Source organism: Macaca fascicularis, chromosome 3, assembly GCF_037993035.2.
Source record: "Macaca fascicularis isolate 582-1 chromosome 3, T2T-MFA8v1.1".
NCBI classification, from domain to species: Eukaryota; Metazoa; Chordata; class Mammalia; order Primates; family Cercopithecidae; genus Macaca; species Macaca fascicularis.
This window is the reverse complement of record NC_088377.1, coordinates 181690368-181713552: the sequence shown is the minus strand read 5'-3', so window position 1 is coordinate 181713552 and position 23185 is coordinate 181690368. Positions and strand designations below refer to the sequence as shown.

At 51.2% G+C, this 23185-nt stretch overlaps 2 protein-coding genes across 5 annotated transcripts in view; one reads left to right on the top strand and one right to left on the bottom strand.

Annotated features, from left to right (window-relative positions):
• Nucleotides 1–5337, top strand: part of PARP12 (poly(ADP-ribose) polymerase family member 12) — a 39044-nt gene extending 33707 nt beyond the window's left edge. For both annotated transcript variants that reach the window (XM_074036133.1, XM_005550927.5), the window contains 4 exons: nt 343–418; nt 1667–1797; nt 2720–2871; nt 4195–5337. In XM_074036133.1, coding sequence (XP_073892234.1) covers nt 343–418; nt 1667–1797; nt 2720–2871; nt 4195–4520 — 685 coding nt within the window. In that variant the 3' untranslated portion in view covers nt 4521–5337. The remainder of the gene's footprint in view (nt 1–342; nt 419–1666; nt 1798–2719; nt 2872–4194) is intronic.
• A 133-nt stretch (nt 5338–5470) lies between these two features.
• Nucleotides 5471–23185, bottom strand: part of TBXAS1 (thromboxane A synthase 1) — a 197746-nt gene continuing 180031 nt past the window's right edge. For 2 of the 3 annotated variants that reach the window (XM_045388252.2, XM_074036134.1), the window contains 4 exons: nt 22202–22293; nt 12759–12896; nt 11141–11303; nt 8739–8991 (listed from right to left, as the gene is read on the bottom strand). In XM_045388252.2, the coding sequence (XP_045244187.2) occupies nt 8917–8991; nt 11141–11303; nt 12759–12896; nt 22202–22293 (468 nt within the window). In that variant the 3' untranslated portion in view covers nt 8739–8916. Of the gene's footprint in view, nt 6241–8738; nt 8992–11140; nt 11304–12758; nt 12897–22201; nt 22294–23185 lie in introns of those variants that run through there. The other variant, XM_005550924.5, reaches the window with a different exon arrangement.

Below are 23185 nucleotides of genomic sequence, written 5' to 3'. Positions count from 1 at the left end.
AATGTCTTTAGAGCTCTTAGAATTTCAGAATTGTGGATAAAGGTTTATGGCCCTGTGTGTACTGTTTTAACCACATACTCCATCCCTTTTGTCCCTTTTGTGTGGTAGTTGGGACACAGGCGAGAAATAGATCTCTCAGGACTGTTTGGCTACATAGGCAAAGATAAAAGTGCTCTCATGTTGTGAGTATTATGTTAACATTCTTCCTTGCCTTCTACCTGCTCTTAAAATATGATACGCTGAGACTGAAGACTGGTGATATTGGCTAGCAGAGACCACCTATGGTAGATTTGCTTTGTGTAAGAATAAAATGTCTACGTGTTTTTGTTTACATTTTTGTAGCAATACCAAGTTTCCAGGCCCGAAGAGCATCCCAGACTATTGGGACTCCTCTGCCCTGCCAGACCCAGGCTTTCAGGTAGGGGACACGTGTGCCTGGGGTTGAACAGGAACGTGTTCTGTAGAGGTGGGTATGTGTGAACAGACTGTGCTATTCCTCAACACTGAAGAAGCTGTAAGGCTGGGGCTAATTGGGGCAGGAGGGCAGTGACAGATGTGGGCTTTTTGTTTTTGTTTTTTTTTTTTTGCAGAGGGTTTTGTTTTTTCACTGCCCAGGAGATGGTTGTGGCTCTGAGGGGAGGGGTTGCCTTATGGAGGGAGGAGGATGAGCTGTGAAATTTGCTAGAAAGGGCAGAAATAAGGAGCTTTTGGGCTGGGCTTAACCAATAAATACCAATTTTACTAAGCGAGAGAAGGAAGAGAAGCCTGGGGAGGACCTGAGTCTGATGGACATTTGGAGGGGGTTACTGTCAGGAGGGAAGACATTCACGACTAGCAGACAGGAGAATGGACAGTGAGTTCGGCAGCTTGTTGAGGGGCTCTGACCAGTGGGAGCTGTGCTGAGTGCAGGAGAGTACGCAGACTCACATCTGATGGTGCCTGTCTGCGTGAGGCACCTGGGCTGACGTCTGCCGGCTGGCTGGCCGCGGAGCACTGTGCAACTCAGCTTTACACCATGATGGTCTCTGTCCTGGGAGGACTTACTGAGCTTGTACAAGGCACATACAGATGCCAACAGTGCAGGCAAGAAGTGCTGAGAACCTGAAGGGGTTCAACACTTTTGTCTAGACAACAACTCTGTGGTCCTTGGACCATGTAATCCAACCTGTGTCTTTGGCCTGTGTGGGACAAAAAATAGAAGAGCAGGGACATCCAGGGGATACCCAGGATGGTGGCTTAAGCATTACATGTCTGTCCTTTAGATTGGTTTCACAGTGATAAGGAGCAAAGTGACTACAATTGCAAACATAGTAAATCCTCAACGTCATCAGTAGGTTCTTGGAAACTGACTCAAAGTGAAACAACATATTGTCTGATGAAACCAATTTCCCATATGCTAACTGACATAAGAGTTAAGTTCCTATGGCATGCAGTTTGTTGTTTTACTTAAAATTGCAGTTTCCAAGAACCTATCAACGAAGTTTCGTGAGGACTGATTGTCTCCTGTGCCTGGAGAGACCATGTCATCAGGGAGGTGGGAGTGTGGTTGCTGCTGTCTGGGCATTTGTGCTTCTGCAGTTCTAATGTTTACAAGAAGCCTTGGGAAGGGACTGATTTATATTCTGCACGTTGACGATAATGCATTAAAAACATTTACCTCTTGCAGAAGATCACCCTTAGTTCTTCCTCGGAAGAGTATCAGAAGGTCTGGAACCTCTTTAACCGCACGCTGCCTTTCTACTTTGTTCAGAAGATTGAGCGAGTACAGAACCTGGCCCTCTGGGAAGTCTACCAGTGGTGCGTTGGGGCTCGCTGTTGGTGGGCTGGTGGCTTTGTCCCTTCACACTGCTGGCTGATTGCCACATGTGGCCCGGGTTTCCAGGAAAAGCAGAGTGACAGGGCTGCCGTGTGCTGGGAGCTGTGTGTCTGCTGTCCGTCATCCGCTCCCCCAGGGCAGTGTGGTAGCACATCCCACTGTAGAGGTGAGGGCACCGAGGCTCCCCAGAGCGTACCACCTGATCCTGTTCATGAGCACTGGCAAAGCCAGCACTCTCACTTCTCCATTCTGCCTTCCCGGAGACCAGTGGGATGGGTCAGTACAGCCCACCACACCCTTAGCCCCAGGAACACAAGGCTGTGGCTGGAGAGCAGGGGTCTTAGGTTCATGCATGAGGACTGGTTTGTCCTTGGACGCCCACTCACTTGTCTATGTGGGGAGGAATCCTACAACAGGTCACCATGGCAGGCTGGGTCTTGCTGACCTGTCCCCACATGGGGTTGGGGCAGTGTCATCTGTACTCTGTGCACAATGATGAAGTCTGGGAACAGAGAGGAGAAGGATGGGCACCCACTGACCGGGGCCTCAAAACTCTCCTACAGCATCTCAGGGCTCAGCTCCATCCAGGAGCAAGGTGGGGATGGGGTTGGGGAAAATGGTACCCGTTTTCCAAGGGCTGCTCTGCTTTTGGAGTCCAGGGAGCCGCTGCAGTCTGGAGCTGTGGAGGGAGGGTTTTCACCCCGCTCCCACGATCCCCCTTCTTTCCCACACCCTGGCTTGTGGCTGGAGCCTCACAGGCCTAGTCTTGGTAGCCTGTGACCTGCATCTCCTGGTCTCAGGACACTTTTGGAATTTTGGAAAAATGTGTTGTTTTGTATCAGGCCGGCTGTATTTGGTGGCCGGCACACTCTTCCCGCTGCACACGTTCTTCTGTGATCCTAGGCAAAAAGGACAGATGCAGAAGCAGAATGGAGGGAAGGCCGTGGACGAGCGGCAGCTGTTCCATGGCACCAGCGCCATTTTCGTGGATGCCATTTGCCAGCAGAACTTTGACTGGCGGGTCTGTGGTGTTCATGGCACTTCCTATGGCAAGGGTAAGTCATGATTGGTCTCCACCAGCAGAACCCGTGTTGCTTCGCCCCTGCATAGGAACAGACTGCGAGAGGGCATGAGGGGACCAGCCTGAGCCAATAAGCAGGTTCAAACTCTGTGTGTGGTCGTACCTGGGCATGGCTACCAGCCACCTCCTTGCTCTTGCTTCTCTGGGCATGACCAGGAGCTTGACCCCAGACGTGGGCAGGGTGGCCTGCCTAGGCTGGTGTGTTGCTTCCTTGTGGAGCAGAGGCCCTGGAAGATGGTGACAGAGATGGAAGAGGAGAGGGGATACCTTCCCAGCCCTGATCAAGTCCCTGACTGTGCCTTTACTATTGATTTCCTTAGAATAGAAACCAGAAACCCTCAGAGATACTCACGTAAACATGTATTCTAGCTATCCTGTGAGTTATCTGAGTGTTTTCTTGTCTTCTTAGTTATTTTTAAACTTGCCAAAGAAAGTTTTAAAATGTTATTTCTTTGGAAATAATTCCAAATTCAAGAAAATTGGAATAATAATAGTAAAGAAAAACTCTTTGGGTACATTTTACCTGGATTCATTGGTTTTAACATGTTGCCACTTCTCTCTTTCTCTCTCCCTCTCTCTCTTTCTGAACCATTTTCAGGTAGGTGGCGTATATTGTCTCCTTTCACCCTTTAACACATCCCAAGAACAGGACATTATCTTCTGTAACCACATTATGCTTACCAAGTCGAGAACATTTTCTGCCCAGCAGTCCATGTTCCAGGTCCATCAGTCAGTTCCCATCTGAGGTAGCAATGGCGTGGGGTCAAGATGGACAGCAGCCAGTGGTAGACTTGTGAATTCAAATGTATAGGTGACAGCTTCCAACTCAGGTTTCCATTTGACAAGGCTCATAATTCTATTCATTGGGCTGCCGGAGTCTTCAGACTGCTTCCACATATGGGATCTCATTCGTTTTCCATGACAACCCTGTGAGGTTGGGCTGAACAGCCCCATTTTATGCCTGAGGAATCTGAGGTTTTAGGGATTAAGTAGTGACATGTCCAGAGGCCTTTAGGTTTTGTGGGGCAGATCTGGAACTTGAAAGGAGTTTGTGCTCTCAGTTTAGTAACTCCTCAGATGCTGCCACTCAGAAGGGTGTTGGTGTCACTGATGCGTGTGACTTCATGAGGGAGAGTGGAGACATGGCACAGAGGGAGGGAGGGAGGGAGATGCAGGGTGGAAGAGTAGAGGCCCCTGGTTTTGCACATCACCAGGACGCTGTCCGGAGTGGGCTGACCCTTCCTGGCTGCGGGCCCCTCCACCAGGCACCCAGCTGAACCCTTGTGTGTCATTTCAGGGAGCTACTTTGCCCGAGATGCTGCGTATTCCCACCACTACAGCAAATCCGACACACAGACCCACACAATGTTCCTGGCCCGGGTGCTGGTGGGCGAGTTCGTCAGGGGCAATGCCTCCTTTGTCCGCCCCCCAGCCAAGGAGGGCCGGAGCAACGCCTTCTATGATAGCTGCGTGAACAGCGTGTCTGACCCATCCATCTTTGTGATCTTTGAGAAACACCAGGTCTACCCGGAGTATCTCATCCAGTACACCACCTCCTCCAAGCCCTCGGTCACGCCCTCCATCCTGCTGGCCTTGGGCTCCCTGTTCAGCAGCCGACAGTGAGTGCACCAGAGTGTTCCAGGCCTTTCGCCTGCTCTGCCTTGAAATGGCAATTTGGGCCTTTCCTTTTCTTTTTAAACAGAAAACTTTTAATGAACTATTCATTTAATGTTGACCTCTCAATGAAGTTATATTATTAATCTATTGCTAATAATGATTTTTACTTTTAAGTCACTTTTGGGCTCACTAGTGGACTAACCAGAAGTGATTGTAGTTGAGTCCAGTTTTTGCTTTTTAATAATGTGTTGAAGTTTTAGTTTTTACTCTTTGTTGACTTTGCTGCTTATTGGCACCAGGGACAGAGTTTCTAGATACAATTTTATGGATTGGTTTTAATTTTTATGAGTTTGTCTCTGCAGTGATTCGGTTTTTCAGAGTCTCATGGCATCATAGTTTTACCAGAATGACACAGTAGCCACTGGTGGAGGACAGCCCAGGGGTGGCATAGTCACTTCCGCCTGTTGCTCTGACACCAACCCAGGCAGCTCTGCTGTGGCTTCTCCTGGGCTCTGGCATTAGTTGGTCTGTGTCACATTGTCAGAACAGGTGGCTGCTATGTGGTGCCATCGAGTCCCTGCTGGTTCCCCTTGTCCTGGTAGGGTCACCCATTGCCGAAGGAAGTACATCCACTTGGCAGGTGACCTGGAGGAGTAGCTTCCCCGAGGACCCCCAGACTTGGCCTGTGAGTGCCCAAACCCACATTTCCTAAGCACACTGGACACCCTCTGAATGCGGGTTTTAATAAACATCCCCGTGAGATCGAATACCTGTGCCACACATGTCACAAAAGAGTATGGAAATAAAAGAAAATTTATCCAAAGTGGATGAAGACTGAAGCTCATTTGTCTGCGTCTATTGATTGAGCACCTGCTGGGTGCCAGGCGTTTTTCTGAGAGTCAGGATTGCCTTTGTTCATTTGGGCTGCTGTAACAAAACACCATCGACTGAGCGGCTCATAAACAGCAGACGTTTATTTCCCAGGTTTGGAGTCTGGAAAGTCCAACCTCCTGTTTCCTCATAGATTCAGTCTTCTCACTGTAACCCCACACGGTGTAAGGGCCTCTTTTATAAGGCACTGAATCTCATTCATGAGGGCTCCGCCCTGGTGGTCTCATCACCTCTACTTTAAATACCATCACCTCAGGGGTGAGGATTTCAACATTGGAATTTTGGGGGTCATAACATTCAGACCGTATCGGGGCTGTGACAGAGCTGATGTCACGGCTTGGTGAGCTATGTGTGGGTTTATTATGAAGACAATGAAGCTGAAGGTTCAGGGCCCCTCACTTGCTGGAGCCCCTCCCCAGGCCCTAGGAGGGGCCCTAGCAATGTGCTCACGTGGTCATAGGTTTTGGTAAAATTTGCAAACATTACGTATTTTTTTTCTTTCCTCCAATTCGTAGGTAAGTTTCAGGCCCCATAAGACCCAGGTTCACCATTGAGCAATGTGCTGTGCATGTGGAGAGTGTGTTGTGTGTGTCCCCGACATGTGGCAGTTTACAGGAGCCTCCCTTCTGGGCATTGGCTGGTTCTGGTCCTGTTGGCAGAGGGGCTGGCAGCCCTCCCTGCTCGGTCCTCACTACCTGCTTTTTGCCCAGCCTCCACCTTCCCGAGGACATGTGTCTGCTGGCAGCTTGCTGCTTGGGCTTCAGTTGGCTTGTCTGTATTTCTCAGGTCCAAGGTGAGTATGAACCATTTTTCCATCTTTGGAGTGATCTGAAACCTTAACACAGGCAAGTACGGTCAAGCTGGAGGAGATCCAAGGTAAGTGACCAGAGAAACAGCAAGAACGCAGCTTCACCCAGCAGCTGGGTCAGCCACGTGGTTATCCGTGGTATGATTTTCAGAACCCCGCCAAATTTCCCTCGCAGCCTGACTGATCCTGCCATTTCACTCACTGCTTTTTCATTAAGTCATTGGTCCTGCTATGGTGTAGTTGGGCAGGGGGCAAAGAGGTGTCAGAGAAAACCATTAAATCACGTCTGTTGCTCACATGTAAGTGAACTGATCCTATGCTTCTGAATCATCTGGGAGCTGGGGAGATTCGGGGAGCAGAACTGGTTCATTGAGGGTGTAGATGGGGAGAGCGGCCAGAGGGATCTGGTGGGAGGTGCTCAAATGCTCTGGAAAAGTCCACTGAGCTGTGAAGACTGCGGCAGCCATGACTGGGTGACCTGGGAGAAAGCAGGTTAGGAAGAGCAACTCCTTGGACCAGCAATGCTAGGGAGGGTGGGAGCCATGTGGCCAGATTGCCTGATGACGGGGAGGGAGCTGTTCCTGCCGGTGCAGAAAGGGCGGACGTTGTGATGGGAAGGGGTCGAAATGATTGTGACTCTCAAGATGTTTGGTGCCAAGAGGTGGCAGGGTCTGGAACATGGGTGTATGTGTGTGGGATTGGCCAGAATCTTTGTGAGGACCCAGTTGGGAATCTAGCAAGAGGGTTTTTTGGAGGACCAGGCGGCACAGTTCCCTGCCCTGTGATAGCTGGTATTGGATGTGAACAGTGGGATTTAAGCAGAGGTGAGGTTGGTGGGTTCACACAGTAGAAGGACTGGAGTCCAGTGACCCCAGCACATGAGGAGGCCTCTACCACTGTGTCTGAAGGTGATGACCACCTGAACGGGGAAGGTGAGGGAAGCTGGATGGAGCTGACGGCCCGGGGAGTGGGGCCAGAGGTCCCAAGGGAGGGCTCAGGTTGTGGGGCTGTGTTCCAGGCAGGGAGCTGAGTGCGCCACTGGGCCTGTCTGCAGGCCGAGGTTCTATGGTGGTGGTGGCCATGGGGAGGTCAGGGATTGTGGGACAGGCAGGGAGTCCGATGGTTTTCTTCAGTGAGTCTGAGTCCCAGGCTGGGCATTGCAGAGGGGCCAGGTAATGGAGAAGGGCAGGTGGTGGCAACAAGGGTGTGGGGAGGGAGGGCCACAGGACAGCCCTGCACCTTGAGGCAGCAGTCGCTCACAGGCCTGGCCCAGTGCTGGGCAGCTGGGGTGTCCTCTTCCTGCCCAGAGGGCCAGAGAATGAGAGAAAGGGCCCCCCCATGGGGTACTTTGAGGGACGCAGTGGGTGCTCTGGGCTGAAGGGGATGGGGGACCATCAAACATTGGAGGCGGCAGTCCCAGCAGTGAATATGTGGAAACCCGTTCTGCCAACACTCACAAAATGGCCTGAAGTTTCTAAAGGTGGGTCATCAGCATCTGGGTGCCACATAAGGGGCTTCCAGATTTCTGCAAGATCGTTCTCTATACAACATCCAGCCCCTTAAAGCTGCTCAGGTGTCAACTAGAGGAGGAAGAGGTCTTTGATTGGGGCCAGCCTCCTTATTTTACAGAAGAGGCCCCTGAGGCACGGAGGTGATGCTGCTCTTCACCAGCAGCCACGAGTGCACAGCTGCTGGTGGCTGACCTTGAGACTGACCTTGCAAGTGCTTGGTTGAATGTGAACTGCTTAGCAGCACAATAATTACTTTTACAAAAAATCACCTCTGTGTTTTGATTCTTTGATCAAAATTAATATAGTGTTTTTTTGTTTCTTTTTGAGATGGAGTCTTGCTCTGTCACCCAGGCTGGCATGCAGTGGCGCAATCTCGGCTCACTGCAACCTCCACCTCCCTGGTTCAAGCAATTCCCCTGCCTCAGCCTACCAAGTAGCTGGGATTACAGGCACGCGCCACCACGCCTGGCTAATTTTTTTGTATTTTTAATAGATACAGGGTTTCACCATGTTGGCCAGACTGGTCTCGAATGCCTGACCTCAGGCAATCCACCCGCCTTGGCCTCCCAAAGTGCTGGGATTACAGGCGTGAGCCACTGCGCCCGGCCAATACAGTGTTCTTTAAAAGAAAAAGTATGTCATTTTTCAGACTCTCTCCTTTTTCTGTCGATTAAAACTTGACTAGAAAGTTGGTACTACCCTACCTAGAAAAATCAAAGCATTATAAAGCTTTGGAACCACTGTTGAGGTTGAACTACTGATAAATGTCATTCTCTACAACTCCACAATGCACGAGAAGCCGAAAGAGCCATGAGCTGGTGCCATCAGGACAGGCTTACCTGGGTGTCCTCGTGTGCCCTGCACCATGGATTCCTTTCAGCACAAGCCTGGGACTTCCTTTGAAACCCCACATTCTCAGTTGTTTTGTCAAAACTACATTTTCGCTTATTTATCAGCAGTCCTTCATTTAGGGAGTTAGAGCACTGGTTCAAACCCCATTGGCAATGTCAAAACTAAGTGCAACAAACGTTTATTAAGCATTTAGGAAATGTTGTGTAAAGAACCTCTTATCCTTGCATGCCAGGCACTCTTTCAATCCCTTCAGTGACATTTTCCCAAAATTCTGAATATCCACACTCAGGGTTTTCTTTGAATTTGGGGGTGCCCTCCCTCCACCCGGCGGCCTTCTGTGTCAGCGGGATACAATCTTGATATAGACACCGTTTTTTGGACCTAGGGCAGATTTGGATTCTAGCTGCAGCGGTACCTAAAGTAGAGAAAATTAAAATATTTGTCAAAGAGGTAGTAGCGTCTCACTGTACAAATGAAGACTTGGAGGTTCAAGAAGGCCAAGTCCCTTGTCCAAGGTCATAGAAGAGGAAAGCAGAGAGCAAAGGCCCAAACCTATCTTCCAGTGACTGCAGCCATCCCTGCCGATCCTCCCCATCTCACTCCCCAGCCCTGGCCAGTAACAGCAATGCCCTCTGGCTGAGGGGCTCTGGGGAGAGCAGCTTCGTGCTGTTCCTGCTCATATGTGCTGTGGTCTGGCCTCACTGACATCCAGAAAGCTTTCCTATGTCCAAAAGGCAGAGCCAGTGGTGGACTTGGGGCTTTGAAGAAAAGCCAAAGAATTACTCAAGGAGTTGGGTTTCCTCTGGAGCTATGAGTAAAATGATGACCCAGTGGCTAATGTGACAGCAATGAGTCACCAGGGTCTTACTGCTTGGGGCTGTACGTGTCTCCTGTAGGAACCACAGCCCTCAAAGGCATCTGAAAAAGCTGCAGGCCCTAGCACTTGTCAGCAGACAAGGAAGAATGGGGAGCCCTCGACTCATGGCTGGTTCTTAAGCTGGGGAGTGCCAGGCATAAGCAGTGTTTTGGGAGACTGGGCTGGCTGTTATATAGAGATCATGGGGAAGTGAGGCAAGCCCCACACATGTGGAAGCCCTGACGCAGTGGGGCTGCTCCTCCGTCTGCCCCTTGACCTCACTTGGTTTGGCTCTGCGCTGTCAATCTGCCCCTCCCTCTCTCCAGCCTAGAGTGTGTGAATGCGCTCAATTTCAGTACCTCAGACTCTTGTGTCCCCCCACCCAAGCTCATTATTCTTCCAGGACCAGCAGCTGGTCCCATGTTCTCTGTCAGAGACACTGCCTGTTTCAATCTAGAATTGTCGCTGTCACTGTGTCCTTATGCCTTCCTGTGCCTGTGTGTCCAGGTCTGCAGCTGAACGGAGGGTTCCGGATGGCAGGACCAGCATGAGGATAGGTGCAGGGGACAGCAGTGGTTGGAATGGACAGGGAATAGCTAACGCTGTGCAGAGATGCAGTCGGATGTCAGGAAGGAGGGAGAGCTTGGGAGTCAGCAGGATCTGGGTGAGGACCCCCGTTTCTTGCATCTCTGGCTGCTTATCCATTTGCTCATTCATGTTGAATGAATGAGTCAGTCCCTGTCATGCACCTGACATTAAGCTAGATGCTGCAGAGTCCAACAGTGAATATGACAGGCTGGGTCCCTGCCATCACGAAGCCGGCAGTCCAACTGTGTGGCCTTAGGCAAGTTATTTAACCTCTCTGAGCGTTAGTTCCTCATCTAAAGAATGGGAATAGTCACTCCTACTCTGCGAGATTGCTGTGTGAAAGGGGATGATATAAGCTCCCTGACGTGTTGAGGAATTGGTCTGCTGGATCTGGAGTGTGTGATGTGCGGGGGAAATAATGCTGGAAAAGTGGGTAGGGCCCCATTTCAGGGGAGCCCAGCTCTCTGGGTGAGGACAGGGTCTGTGCACCAGTCTGGGACCTCAGGAATGAAGGCGTATGTTGTTGGGAAGAGTCTGTGTCACCACTTGTGAGAGGGACCAGGCTGTGGCCATGGGGACATGTGAGTGTCTGCACAAGAGGGGAAGGCAAAGCTGGGGGTACCCTTCAAGGAGGTGAAACCCCTCAGCTTCCCCTCCAAGCAGACCGCACCTTGCTCTGTCAGGAGGAGCCAGAGGAAGTGTCTCCAGCCTCTGTAGGACAAGCCATGCACCCCCCACCCCACAAAGGCAGGCACATGTCACAACTGCAAATGCCATTGTCTCTGTGCCCTTTGTGGAAGTGAGAAGAGCTACAGCGAGGTGAGGTCCAGCCCTGATGTGCAGAGAACAATACTAATAATGATTAACATGTCCTCGGCTTATCTGAGTGCTATGTGAACTCACTGAATCCTCACAGGACGTTAAGAGGTAGAGGGTGTTGTTATCATCTCCACTTTATGGATCAAGAAACTGAGGCCAAGAGAGGTTAAGAAGCTCGCCCAGGCTCACGGAGGCAGAGCCTGATGCTGCCCCCAGGCTGGCCCGCTCTCATGCAGAGAACTGGGGTGGCCCCCCCACCCCCGCCCCTGCCCCTGCCTGCCTCTGAGCAGTGGGGCCTCACCTGGGTCTCAGGGCAGGCTTGGAACTGGAACTTGTGCAGCACATGGAGCAGTGTCAGCTTGACCTCCAGCAGCCCTAGCCGCACCCCAAGGCAGCTTCGTGGGCCGGCCCCGAAGGGCAGGTACGTGAAGGGCCGGTGCTGCTGCTGAGCCTCAGCGGTGAACCTGCAGGTCCGTGTGGTCAGGGCTGGCTCAGAACACCCTCTTCCTCCCCTCTGCAGCCCTGTACTCCAGCTGAGCCACCCCTGCATCTGAGACAAGGATGTCCCCAAGGCTCTGGGAGCTTATGGCTGCTCATTCCTGAGCCTCAGTCACTCTCTGCTCCTGGCCTCCTGTCTTCCTGCACAGCCCCAGAGGCAGAGCTGAATCCGCAGAATCACCTGGAATGTCCACAGCGCCCTCCCCGCCTCTCCTTAGGAATTCGATGTGTGGCTAATAAGCCCACAGACTCACCGCCACCCACAATCAGAGTCTAAACATGGCATCCCTGAACCCCAGGGCTTGGCGATCCTAGTCCTCACCTGGGCCCAGGGCACCACCTCCCCTCCCACAGGATGACCCAGCCACCACCAGCTTATTTCCTTGGCAGGGTACCAGGCACCTCAGCACCTCCCGGGCCCACCCTGGGGGGCGTGTCCTACTGACTTGCCCTGCAGGTCTCTTGAACCACACTGGCAGCACCTCTCCTGCCCATGCTGCACTGGACACTTGAACCATTGGGAGCTGCAGTACCTGGAGAGCTGGAGGCCCTTCCTCAGAACTGCTGAATCTCCTACCAAGTAGTGCATTTGCCTGCCGCGTGCAGCCCATGACAGTGAAGCTAGGTGGCACTCTTCTGGAACAGCGAGCTCACCTTTTACTACCCTGGACTTTATTGTGAGGCTGTAAGCCCTGTGGCTGCAGCGTGTTCAGGAGCTGATGTCTGTGGAATATTATTTGTGTAGATCCCATTGCTCACGCTTTCCCAGTGACTGGGTTGTAAACTTGGGCTGAATTCAGTTGGAGCCACGAAAGGTGAAAACACAACTGGTGCCGGGCCAGCCTTTCCCTTGCCAGACCACGCACACAGAGGGGGTATTGACTGGTTCTGATGAGGACCAGGGTGTGGCTGCCTGCTCAGATGTTTCCAATCACAGAGTCCAGAAATGAGAGGAGACAATGAACCAAAGCCAGGTGGTGGAAGGAGGGGACCCAGGTCAACCAGCAGATCCCATGAATTTAGATTCATGGAGACATTAGCTGAAGCTGTTGTTTTGGCATAGACGCCCGTTTTTAAAACAGGAAATGATGTTCTGTTACTTTCCAGTGCAGACCTGAAATACAATCCTGTATCCCATGTCCTGGCTTGAATGAATGGAAGACAATCATTTGAAATTGCCTTGTTTCTTGCATGCAGGGCTGCTGAAATGCTAAATGTCTGGATTCAGTTTGGACCTTGAAAAAATGGTATAATTACTTCCTTTGGAAATTATGCCTTGTAAACATCTATCTGAATTGCCGTAAGTTTTGACTATTTGGGGACACTTTTGCTAAGTCTGTGCCTCCTGGCTGCTGCCTCCACTGGTAAATTTATACCCCACACACATGCCTTCAGAGCTTTTTAAAAGGCGCAGCACTCACCTTTCAGGGTCGAAGGTCTCTGGGCTTGGCCAGTGCTCAGGGTCATGGTGCAGGGCACCCACGGCCATCTCTAGCACAGCACCTGCGGGGATGCGCTGCCCCAGCACCTCGCAGTCCTGAGCTGCCTCGCGTGTGAACCTGAGGGAAACACCAGGTCGGGGAGTGGGTGCAGAGTAGAGATGAGCAGAGCTTGGGGCGGCCTGGGCAAGCAGAGTCTGAGTGTGAAGGGGATCAGAGGCAGGCAGCACGGTGTGTGGAATGAGGCTGGGGGACACAGGATCCCCTGCTCAGCCCCCTTCCCAGGGTGACCAAGCCCCCACCCCATTAACACTCACTGCCCAGGAGCCTGCAGCCCCGAGGCTAGGCTCGCTTGGTCCTTGTTGAAAATGTACTCATCCATCTTTTCATGCATCCATTTGTCAAGCACTGAAGGGCCCCTCTTGTGCCCCATGTTGGGGTGCAAAGTGCTTTGGAAGGATTGCTTCCATAGTGGGGGCTTGGAGGGTCATTCCTGGGCCACAGCCTATCCTATCTTCCCATTCACAGCCAAGCCTCTTACCTCGCTCACCTTCTCACTTCCTCTCCTCCCATTTCACTGACTAACACTGCTGCCTGGCATCTGTCCCCTCCTTCCCATGGATGGTACCCATGCCAAGATCCCCAAAGAACATTTATGGGTACGTCTGATGAATACTCCTCAGTCTTCATCTGACTTGGTCTGTCTATGTAATTGACTGTCTTCCTCTTGTACATTTCCTTGTTTTGTTTTTCTAATTTTCATTTGGAAATAATTCTGAACTTACATAAAAGTTGAAGAATAGTACATAAGATACCCACTTATCCCTTACCCAGATTCACCTGCTGTTCATGCTGTGTCCATCTTCTTCTTCTTCTTTTTTTTTTTTTGAGAGACAGAGTCTCACTCTGTCACCCAGGCTGGAGTGCAGTGGCACGATCTCTGCTCACTGCAACCTCCGCCTTCCAGGTTCAAGCGATTCTCCTGCCTCAGCCTCCCGAGTAGCTGGGACTACAGGTGTGTGTCACCAGGCCTGGATAATTTTTGTATTTTTAGTAGAGATGGGGGGCAGTTTCACCATGTTGGTCAGGCTGGTCTTAAACTCCTGAGCTCAAGTGATCCACCCGCCTCGGCCTCCCAAAGTGCTGGGATTATAGGCATGAGCCACCGTGCCCTGCCTGTGTCCATCGTCCATCATCTTTACCATTATGTGTGTGTGTGTGTGTGTGTGTTTCTCTCAGACATTATTTGTGTGGGTTTCCTCCTCCATCGCTGGCGCTCCTTCTCCCTCTCATTGGCAGGCTCTTCTGCATCCACCAGCCTCTTAAATCCTGGTGCTTCCCAGGGATTTCATCTGCACTCCCAGATTCAACTTCTATTATCTCCTAAGCCTCCTACCCCAACCCCAGCCTGAACCCCAGGTTTCTATTTCTACCCACAGACCCAGCCTCTCTCCTGGGTGATCCACAGAATCCTCAAAGTCGACCTGAGCAGCAGCAGATCGTCAGAATCTTCTCCTCCTCCTGTTTCCCACACAGGCTTAAGCAAGCCAGAAACTGGAAGCCATCCTTGACTCGTCCCTCCCCATCTGCAGATTCATCACTGGTCTTTCTTATGTTGCCAAGTCTCCAGTTTTACTGCCATCTCCTTAGTTTAGATTCTTGTCTCTCCTTGACCTCTTTCCAATACAGTCTTCTCATGACAACCAGAGCTATGTCTCTGACATGCAGTTTTGTCTGCTGCTTCCCAAGGATGGGCTACCTAGGACAGGCATCTGGAGCTGGGGCAAGACCCAGGTGCTTGAGGCTGTGTGGCCCCAGAGCTGAGGCTAGAGTCACAGCTGGTGAAACCTGTAGCTCAAAGTCAAGGGCAATCAATGGATGAAGTGAGGCCATGAATTGGAGAAGGCAGCAGATCAGAAGCCAGGAAGCCAGGCAGTGACTTGTGATGCACAGTGAGAGGTAGTTTAGGACCTGGGTTTGGGATTAAGGCCATGAGCTGGTCAGGGGTGTTGGAGGCTGCGGGTGTTGATGCAGTCTCCAGGTTTACCTGGTCAAGCTGCATTCAAAGCTGAGCCTTGGGCTAGTGTTCAGGGCTCCTGATGCTGTGAGATCACACCCCAGTCTGACTGCTGGAGCCACTGTAGCTTCTGAAACATCTGAACCACCTTCCAGTCCCCCAGTCGGGTCTCCTCCTTGAGGCCGGCCAGTGAGAGCTGTTCCTGGTTCCTGGGAGAGTTCTAGCTTCCTTACTTCACCAGTTTCTTAAAACCAACACCCGTGACTCAAGAAAACACCAGTGAATCTGTCTTCCTTGCAACTTGAAAACCCGGCACAGCTCTCTTAAGCTTGTACCTTGTTGATTATGGCCCAGCAGGTGACCCTGGGAAATGAGTCTACTTGGAGCTACAAACTCAACTCTTGGCCTGAGCATTGAGACCACCTGTGTCAGTGACTTCCTCTCTGCTCCAGAAAATTCTTGCTAAGAAAAATAAACCTCTGAACCAATAAATAACTTCACTGTTGGCTTCAGGAAATTAATGCAAGCTAATTTGTCTGAGCAAATCACTTTCCTATCAGGACAATGGTTTGCTCACTTGAGCAAACAGTTCACTTACCAGACAACAGTCTTACCTGTCAGAACCCCCTTCAACTCACCTACTTGTATCCACTCATTCCTAAATCGTTATGTCATACATCTTGCCCAATTTCAAACATTCCTTGCCATGAAAGACCTACCTTAAACCTCTGTAGCCCAAACTCCAAACCTTTTAAGTATCCTTTCCTGATCTGCTGGCTTTGAGTTCCTGTTAAACAAACATGCTGTCACTCTTCAGACCTACATGCAACCTTCTAGAAACAAAATTTGAGGTGGAGAGCTGAAGAACCACTCTCTTCCTGAACTTGGGTAGACTTTTGGACTTTGAGTGTTGAGAGCACATGCTCTCAAGAGTTCTGGTCATGGCCAGGTTCGGTGGCTCATGCCTGTAATTCCAGCACTTTGGGAGATGGAGGTGGGTGGATCACCTGAGGTCAGGAGTTGGAGACCAACCTGGCCAACATGGTGAAACCCCATCTCTACTAAAAATACGAAAATTAGCCAGGCATGGTGTCATGCACCTGTAGTCCCAGCTACTCGGGAGGCTGAGGCAGGATAATCACTTGAACCCAGGAGGCAGAGGTTGCAGTGAGCTGAGATTGCACAACTGCACACCTGAGCAACAGAGCGAGACTCCATCTCAAAAAAAAAAAAAAAAAAAAAAAAGTTCTGGTTACAGTTGATTTGGGATTTTAAAGGATGAGATAGAGCCTTTTAGGATGAGGGCGGAATTACAGCCCCAGCTTCTCTTCATCACCTCCCTGCACCTCTCAGCCCACCCCCTCTCCAACTACTTCTGTGACTATAGGGTTCGATTCAGAAGTGTCTGACTTCAGCATTATCCCACTCCAACCGATCTGGCTCACCGCAAGAAAACCAAGCCCCGCTTCCCGCCTCCTAGCTCAGGCCATTTTCTAGACCAGGTAACACGGGGTTGGGAGGAGATGCAGGTCACAGCCTCTGTCAAGGCTCGGCCTCGAGATACCCTCCCTACATAGCAAAGTTCTGTTTCCCTAACGCATCCTGTACACGGGCTCCCACTCCTGCTCCTGTCCGTACCACTCCCACATGCCTGGAATCCGTGATTCTGAGCCTTAAGTCCTTAACACAGGACATGAGAACATCCAATGAGGACAGTCTCAAACCCGTCCATCAGCTGTCATGATAATTCTGGAATATTGGAACACCAGAATTGGTCCTGGTGAGGCTGGGTTTATTTAGTTAATTTATCTGCTCACCTATCTGTTTATTATTTCATTGTGGTTTTATATATATATTAAAAAAACATAAAATGGACCATTTGAACCATTTTCCAGTGTGCAGTTCTGTGGTTTTAGTACATTCATTATGCAACCAGCACCGCCATCCATCTCCAGAACTTTTTCCTCTTCTTCCTCTGAAATTCTGGATCCCTTAAACACTAACTCCCTCCCCTCCCCTCTCCCCCTGGCAGACAGCGTTCTACTTTCTGTCTTTGTGAATTTGGCCTCTCTGAGTGAGTCCTGGTGAGTCCCTGTTGTCTATGTCTCTACTGATAGCTGCTTCTCCCAGAGAGGAAAATATTTGATCAGATTGTTCATTTTACCCAAGGGCAATGGCACAATCTCATTTATGCTTTACTTTTAAAGGGTAGACTATATATGCTTATGTATGAACATAACATTTCTAGAAGAATACTTAAATTTCTTTATCTTCTCTAGGGGATGGGACTGGGATGGAGAATGACAGGCGGCCTTTTTTTTTTTTTTTATTCTTCTCCATTGTTTAGGGGCTTTTTTTTTTTTTTTTTTTTTTTTTAAAGACAGAGTCTTGCTCTGTTGCCCAGGGTGGAGTGCAGTGGCACTATCTTGGCTCACTGCAACCTCCGCCTCCCAGGTTCGAGCAATTCTCCTGCCTTAGCCTCCCGAATAGCTGGGGTTACTGCCACCATGCCCGGCTAATTTTTGTATTTTTAACAGAGACAAAGTTTCACCATGTTGGCCAGGCTGGTCTTGAACTCCTGACCTCAAGTGATCCTCCCTCCTTGCCTCCCAAAGTGCTGGGATTACAGGTGTGAGCCACCACGCCCGGCTGGGACTGTGTGTGTGTGTGTGTTTTTAAGTATAAGCATGCTAGTTTGGTAATATAAATAATTAAAAAATAAAAATAATCCTATGCTGGATTTTACTTCAAGCTGTAAGATTGGGCTTCCCTAAATATCCTAGAGGAAATGCAATGATTACAGTAATTACTGTTACGCCCTGTTCCTGCCCATAAGACATCAAGAGCAGCCTGTGGCTTCTCGCCGCTCCCTCTCTCTGTTATGAGCCTTTCATGTAACAGAGAGGAACGGAAAAAGGCCAGCGCTGGGAGAACCCATTGAGATCCTAAGCTGCTAATGCAATTATATGTGCTTGGAGCTGATAGCAAACACCAGTGCTGAAACCAGGGCAGGCAGCTGGGGGTTGTGAGTCTGTACCCTCAGTTCCAAAGGGGTCAGATGAGGCTGTGCTCTGGCACCCTGCTTTTTCATCTTTTCTGGAAACAGCCTGGACCTGAAGGCAGACACCCTGGAATCTGGAGAACAGAGCCTCCTTTCCCCGCAGACTGAGCCACGTAAGAGACCAGCAGAAGCTTCAGAACTGCACCGCACAGCAACTCAGTCACCTCAGTGGAACTCAGACAGGGCTGCTGTGTTTTCCCACAAGGGCCATTCTGATTTCTTTTATGAATAAGTCCAAGTTGTGTCAGCACTTGGGAAAGGTCAACACGCTTTTTGAGATGAAATAAAATAATAAAAATGCTCACTCTCCCTACATTCACCCCCAAATCCTTTGAGCAGAAGCAGATTGTCCTCTGGTCTGGGTGAGAATTGTGACACCTTGTCTGTCTCATAACTGGTGATTGACAAGAAAAGCCAGCAGAGCTGATAGGGTGAAAAATGCTAATGTAGCAGGTGTGGAGCAGCTGCGAGGCAGGTGTGGGGCAGGTGTGGGGCAGGTGTGGGGCGGGTGTGGCGCAGGTGTGGTGCGGATGTGAGGCGGGTGTGGTGCGGGTGTGGCGCGGGTGTGGTGCGGATGTGAGGCAAGTGTGGCGCGGGTGTGGCGCGGATGTGAGGCAGGTGTGGCGCGGATGTGAGGCAGGTGTGGCGCGGGTGTGGGGCGGGTGTGGTGCGGATGTGAGGCAGGTGTGGCGCGGGTGTGGCGCGGGTGTGAGGCGGGTGTGGGGTGGGTATGAGGCAGGTGTGGGGTGGATGTGAGGCAGGTGTGGGGCAGGTGTGGGTCGGGTGTGGGGCAGGTGTGGAGCAGGTATGGGGCCAGCATGGAGGTGTGGGGCAGGTGTGGAGTGGGTATGAGGCAGGTGTGGAGCAAGTGTGGGGCGGGTGTGGGGCAGGTATGAGGCAGGTGTGAAGTGGGTGTGGGGCGGGTGTGGGGCAGGTATGAGGCAGGTGTGAAGTGGGTGTGGGGCGGGTGTGGGGCAGGTATGAGGCAGGTGTGAAGTGGGTGTGGGGCGGGTGTGGAGCCGGTGTGGGGTGGGTGTGAGGCAGGTGTGGGACGGATGTGAGGTGGTGTGGAGCAGGTGTGGGGCAGGTGTGGAGCAGGTATAGGACTGGTATGGAGGTGTGGGGCAGGTGTGGAGTGGGTGTGGGGCAGGTGTTGGGCAGGTGTGGGGCAGGTGTGGAGGTGTGGGGCAGGTGTGGAGGTGTGGGGCAGGTGTGGAGGTGTGGGGCAGGTGTGGAGTGGGTGTTGGGCAGGTGTGGGGCAGGTGTGGAGGTGTGGGGCAGGTGTGGAGTGGGTGTGGGGCAGGTGTGGGGCAGGTGTGGAGGTGTGGGGCAGGTGTGGAGTGGGTGTGGGGCAGGTGTGGGGCAGGTGTGGAGGTGTGGGGCAGGTGTGGAGTGGGTGTTGGGCAGGTGTGGGGCAGGTGTGGAGGTGTGGGGCAGGTGTGGAGGTGTGGGGCAGGTGTGGGGCGGGCATGGAGGTGTGGGGCAAGTGTGGAGCTGTGGGGCGGGTGTGGGGTGGATGTGGGGCAGGTGTGGGGTGGGCGTGGAGGTGTGGGGCAGGTGTGGAGGTATGGGGCAGGCGTGGAGAAGTTGTGGGGCAGGTGGGTGGGTGTGGAGGTGTGGGGCAGGTGTGGGGTGGGCATGGAGGTGTGAGGCAGGTGTGGGGCAGGTGTGGGGTGGGTGTGGAGGTGTGGGGCAGATGTGGAGAAGGTGTGGGGCAGGTGTGGTGTAGGTGCAGGGCAGGTTTGGGGAAGGTGTGGGGCAGGCATGGTGCAGGCGCAGGGCAGGTTTGGGGCAGGTGTGGAGAAGGTGTGGGGCAGGTGTGCAGGTGCAGGGCAGGTTTGGGGCAGGTGTGAGGTGGGTGTGGAGGTGTGGGGCAGGTGTGGAGGTGTGGGGCAGGTGTGAGGTGGGTGTAGAGGTGTGGGGCAGGTGTGGAGAAGGTGTGGGGCAGGTGTGCAGGTGCAGGGCAGGTTTGGGGCAGGTGTGGGGAAGGTGTGACTCAGGAGAGCAAGGCTGGATGGAAGCTGGCCATTCTCTTGTCCTACCAGTGCCGGCGCTCCTCCCTGCACACCTCATGCTGCATGCAGCTGAGCGGGCACTGCAGTTCCACCTGTGCCACCCACTGCCTCTCACCCGCCTCTGCAGGGCCAATGAAACAGGCATATGTCTCCATTTAACCTGTAGGAAGGAGAGGCACAGAGCAGCATGGGGCTCACAATCACACAGTAAACCAAGGCCAGGGCTGAGATGGTCTTCTGACACGCCCTCTAGACCTGTTGGATGAATTCTAACTACTTCATCCAGGTTCTCTAGTTTCTGTCTGGTCCTCAGGTGAGATCACTGGCTTCCTGGTCCGCCTGTGCCGACTTCCTTTCCTGCTCTGCTGTTTATAACGGGTCAGTGGAGAATTGGCCACCACATTTTCGTGTTGAAGAGCCTAATCCCTTTGTTATTCAACATGACATCTATACAACGTCTTGTCTGATGGATTCATGGCTGAGTTTAGGTCCAGGAAGTACTGCATCCATTGATCAGTTTCTGTGCTGTCCTCTTGCTGGAGAACACACCCGTTTGGCTTGGCTGCTCTCCCTCTTGGCCAGGAGCCCTGGTCACCAAGCCAAAGCTGGACCCCAGCTATCAGCCGGGGCCCTGTAAGGCCTTCTTTCCTTTAAATGGCCTTTGTTCTGTTGGATCACTGAATGCTTTATCTTGAACTTTATTTTAACATGTACACCAGCTGCCCACAATCCCCTTGGAAGAAAGCTGGATATCAATTATGAAAAAAATAAGGCTGGGAATGGTGGCTCACGCCTGTAATCCCAGCACTTTGGGAGGCCAAGACCGGCAGATCAGCTGAGGTTAGGAGTTGGAGACCAGCCTGGCCAACATGGTAAAACCCTGTCTCTACTAAAAATACAAAAAATTAGCCAGGCACGGTGGTGGGCACTTGTAATCCCAGTTACTTGGGAGGCTGAGACACGAGGATTGCTTGAACTCAGGAGACGGAAGTTGCAGTGAGCCAAAATCACACCATTGCACTCCAGCCTGGGGGACAGGGCAACACTCCATCTCAAAAATAAATAAATAAATAAATAAATAAATAAATAAAAGAAAGAATTGGATGACAGTTTGCAAGAGGCTCTCAAGGAGATCAGGGAAGGGCTGCACATCAGGTCTTAATGCTGGCATGGGGAGAGGGTGCACAGAGCCCCTGAGTGACTGACCTGCTTCTGCACCAAAACCCAAAACCCTGCGTCCTTGAGGATGATGCAATTCCAATCACACCACTGGAATTTTCTGTATTTGCTTCTGGACTTGCATATTTGGACAATATATACAATTGCATTATTTGTAATGCTTTTGTGTTGAAATATCATTTTGAGATACCCTCAAATCATCCACACATTCTCTTTAAAAATGGTGAAAGGTATCCCCATATGGTTTATGTGATCTAGTAATTCATAAGAGTGTTGAGTGGAATTTATCACATACGGTTAATGCTTTGTGCTGCTTTTGTTTCTAGAGCTTGAAATCTGGCTGTTATTTCACTCTCTGTAAGGGTCTGGGGACATGAATTAAGACGCCCTTCTCTATGGAGTGCCTTGTTTGGGAGAGTTTGAATGAAGCACAATAGGTGGTTTTACCCTCAGGATACCCACAGCTTGGTGTGATCGGCTGGTTGGTGTGTACATTAGTGAAATGCCATGCAGTGGCAGACATGCGTCCAAGAATATAACATGAAGTACAGTTACAGCTCAAAGTGCTGGGGAGGGAGGGCAGGGAGGACCAGGTGAGGCAAGCCCAACACAGACGTCCTGAGGGGCGATGAGACGTTTTGGAGGGTGAGTCATGTTGGAGCTCCAGGATTGGACAGCTGGGGGTGTTGGATGGCAGGAAGGAGCTCCCAGGACTCAGACAGTCCCCTACTGGAATGCCAGCTCCAAGACTGGTCAGGGACTTTTATCTGTTTTATATACAGCTGATTTCCCAGTGCTTGGCACAGAGTAGATGCTCAATAAACAATTGCTGAATGAATGAATGAATAATGAATGAACAGGCAGGGGAAATGGCAAAAGCCAGGAAAGGCTAGGAGACCAAAGGGCTGGCTTGGGGTGGGGAGGAAGGCAGTGTTAAGAAAAGGCCAGTGAAGCTTTGAGAAGGTTGTTAAGCTATAGGAAAGTGGGCCAGATATCTGAGGTGTCCTGGGGGATACAAAGGAACCCAGGACTCAGGCGTTACCCTACAGAAACACATGCGGTAACTGATGGACGAGGGCCCTGACCTGCAGGGTGGGGCATGGAGTAGGGTTAGGGGGTAGGGACTGGGGCAGGGGAGGGGGCTGCCACACACCTGAAAGCCGGTGGGTACATCCTCAGCGTCTCTGCAATCACCATGTCCAGATAGGGCAGGCCTTTCTCGAGGCTGCAGAACTCAGGGACCATCTGATGGAGGGGTCGTGACAAAGGGAGAAGTTCGTGTTAGCCCGACTCTCATGGCATTTTGTCTTTTCCTTAAATTTCAATCTTGTTTCCAACTTTGGCAAACATTTAAACAGAAACCCCACAAAATGAAAAGTCGATATGACCCAAATTGCATCTGATTGGCATTCAGTGTGTTCTGTTGTGCTTACATTTCACAGTGCTAGCGTGGGGCTCAGGGGTCTTTGTAATACAGAGAAGTTTGGTTATAAAACTGCAGCGGCAGCCACAGCTGCCAGCATTTGTTGGGAGCTGACGATGTGGCCGACCAAGTGCAGCATAGATGTTCCCTCATTGGATCCTCCACTAAGCCAGTGTGGCAGCTACTTCCCCATCTCTCAGATGAGAAAACTGAGGCTTAAAGAGCCTGTCACATGGGTAGTCATGGCACATTATGAAGTTAAAAGACAAATAGTGAAATAGCAAATAAAAAATTTTGCAACATGTATAAGGGATTAGAATTAACAAAAAACCAAAGAGCTACTGTCAATCAGTAGGAAAAGACAACTAGCTAGAAAAATGGTCAACGGATATGAAAAGGCAAAACACAGAAGATATATGAATTACTGTGATGAGAAATGCAAGTTCGAATGAGATTCCCTTTGCACAGGTCAGATTAGGAACAGTTGGAAAATATTGATTATATTTCAGGGGGTGCAGATGTGGGGATCCTAACACCCCGTGGGTGACTCTCCTGGAGTGACACTCTTGTCACTCCCTGGCTGCCCCTCTTTGGCCTGAAGATGAACACATATGCCCATGAGCAGGGTGAGGGCGCACCGGGGTTAAGGAAGCTTATTTGCTGCTCTGCCAGTTTCCCCACAGAGGTGGAATGAGTTATCTGGTTGGTGGGTGA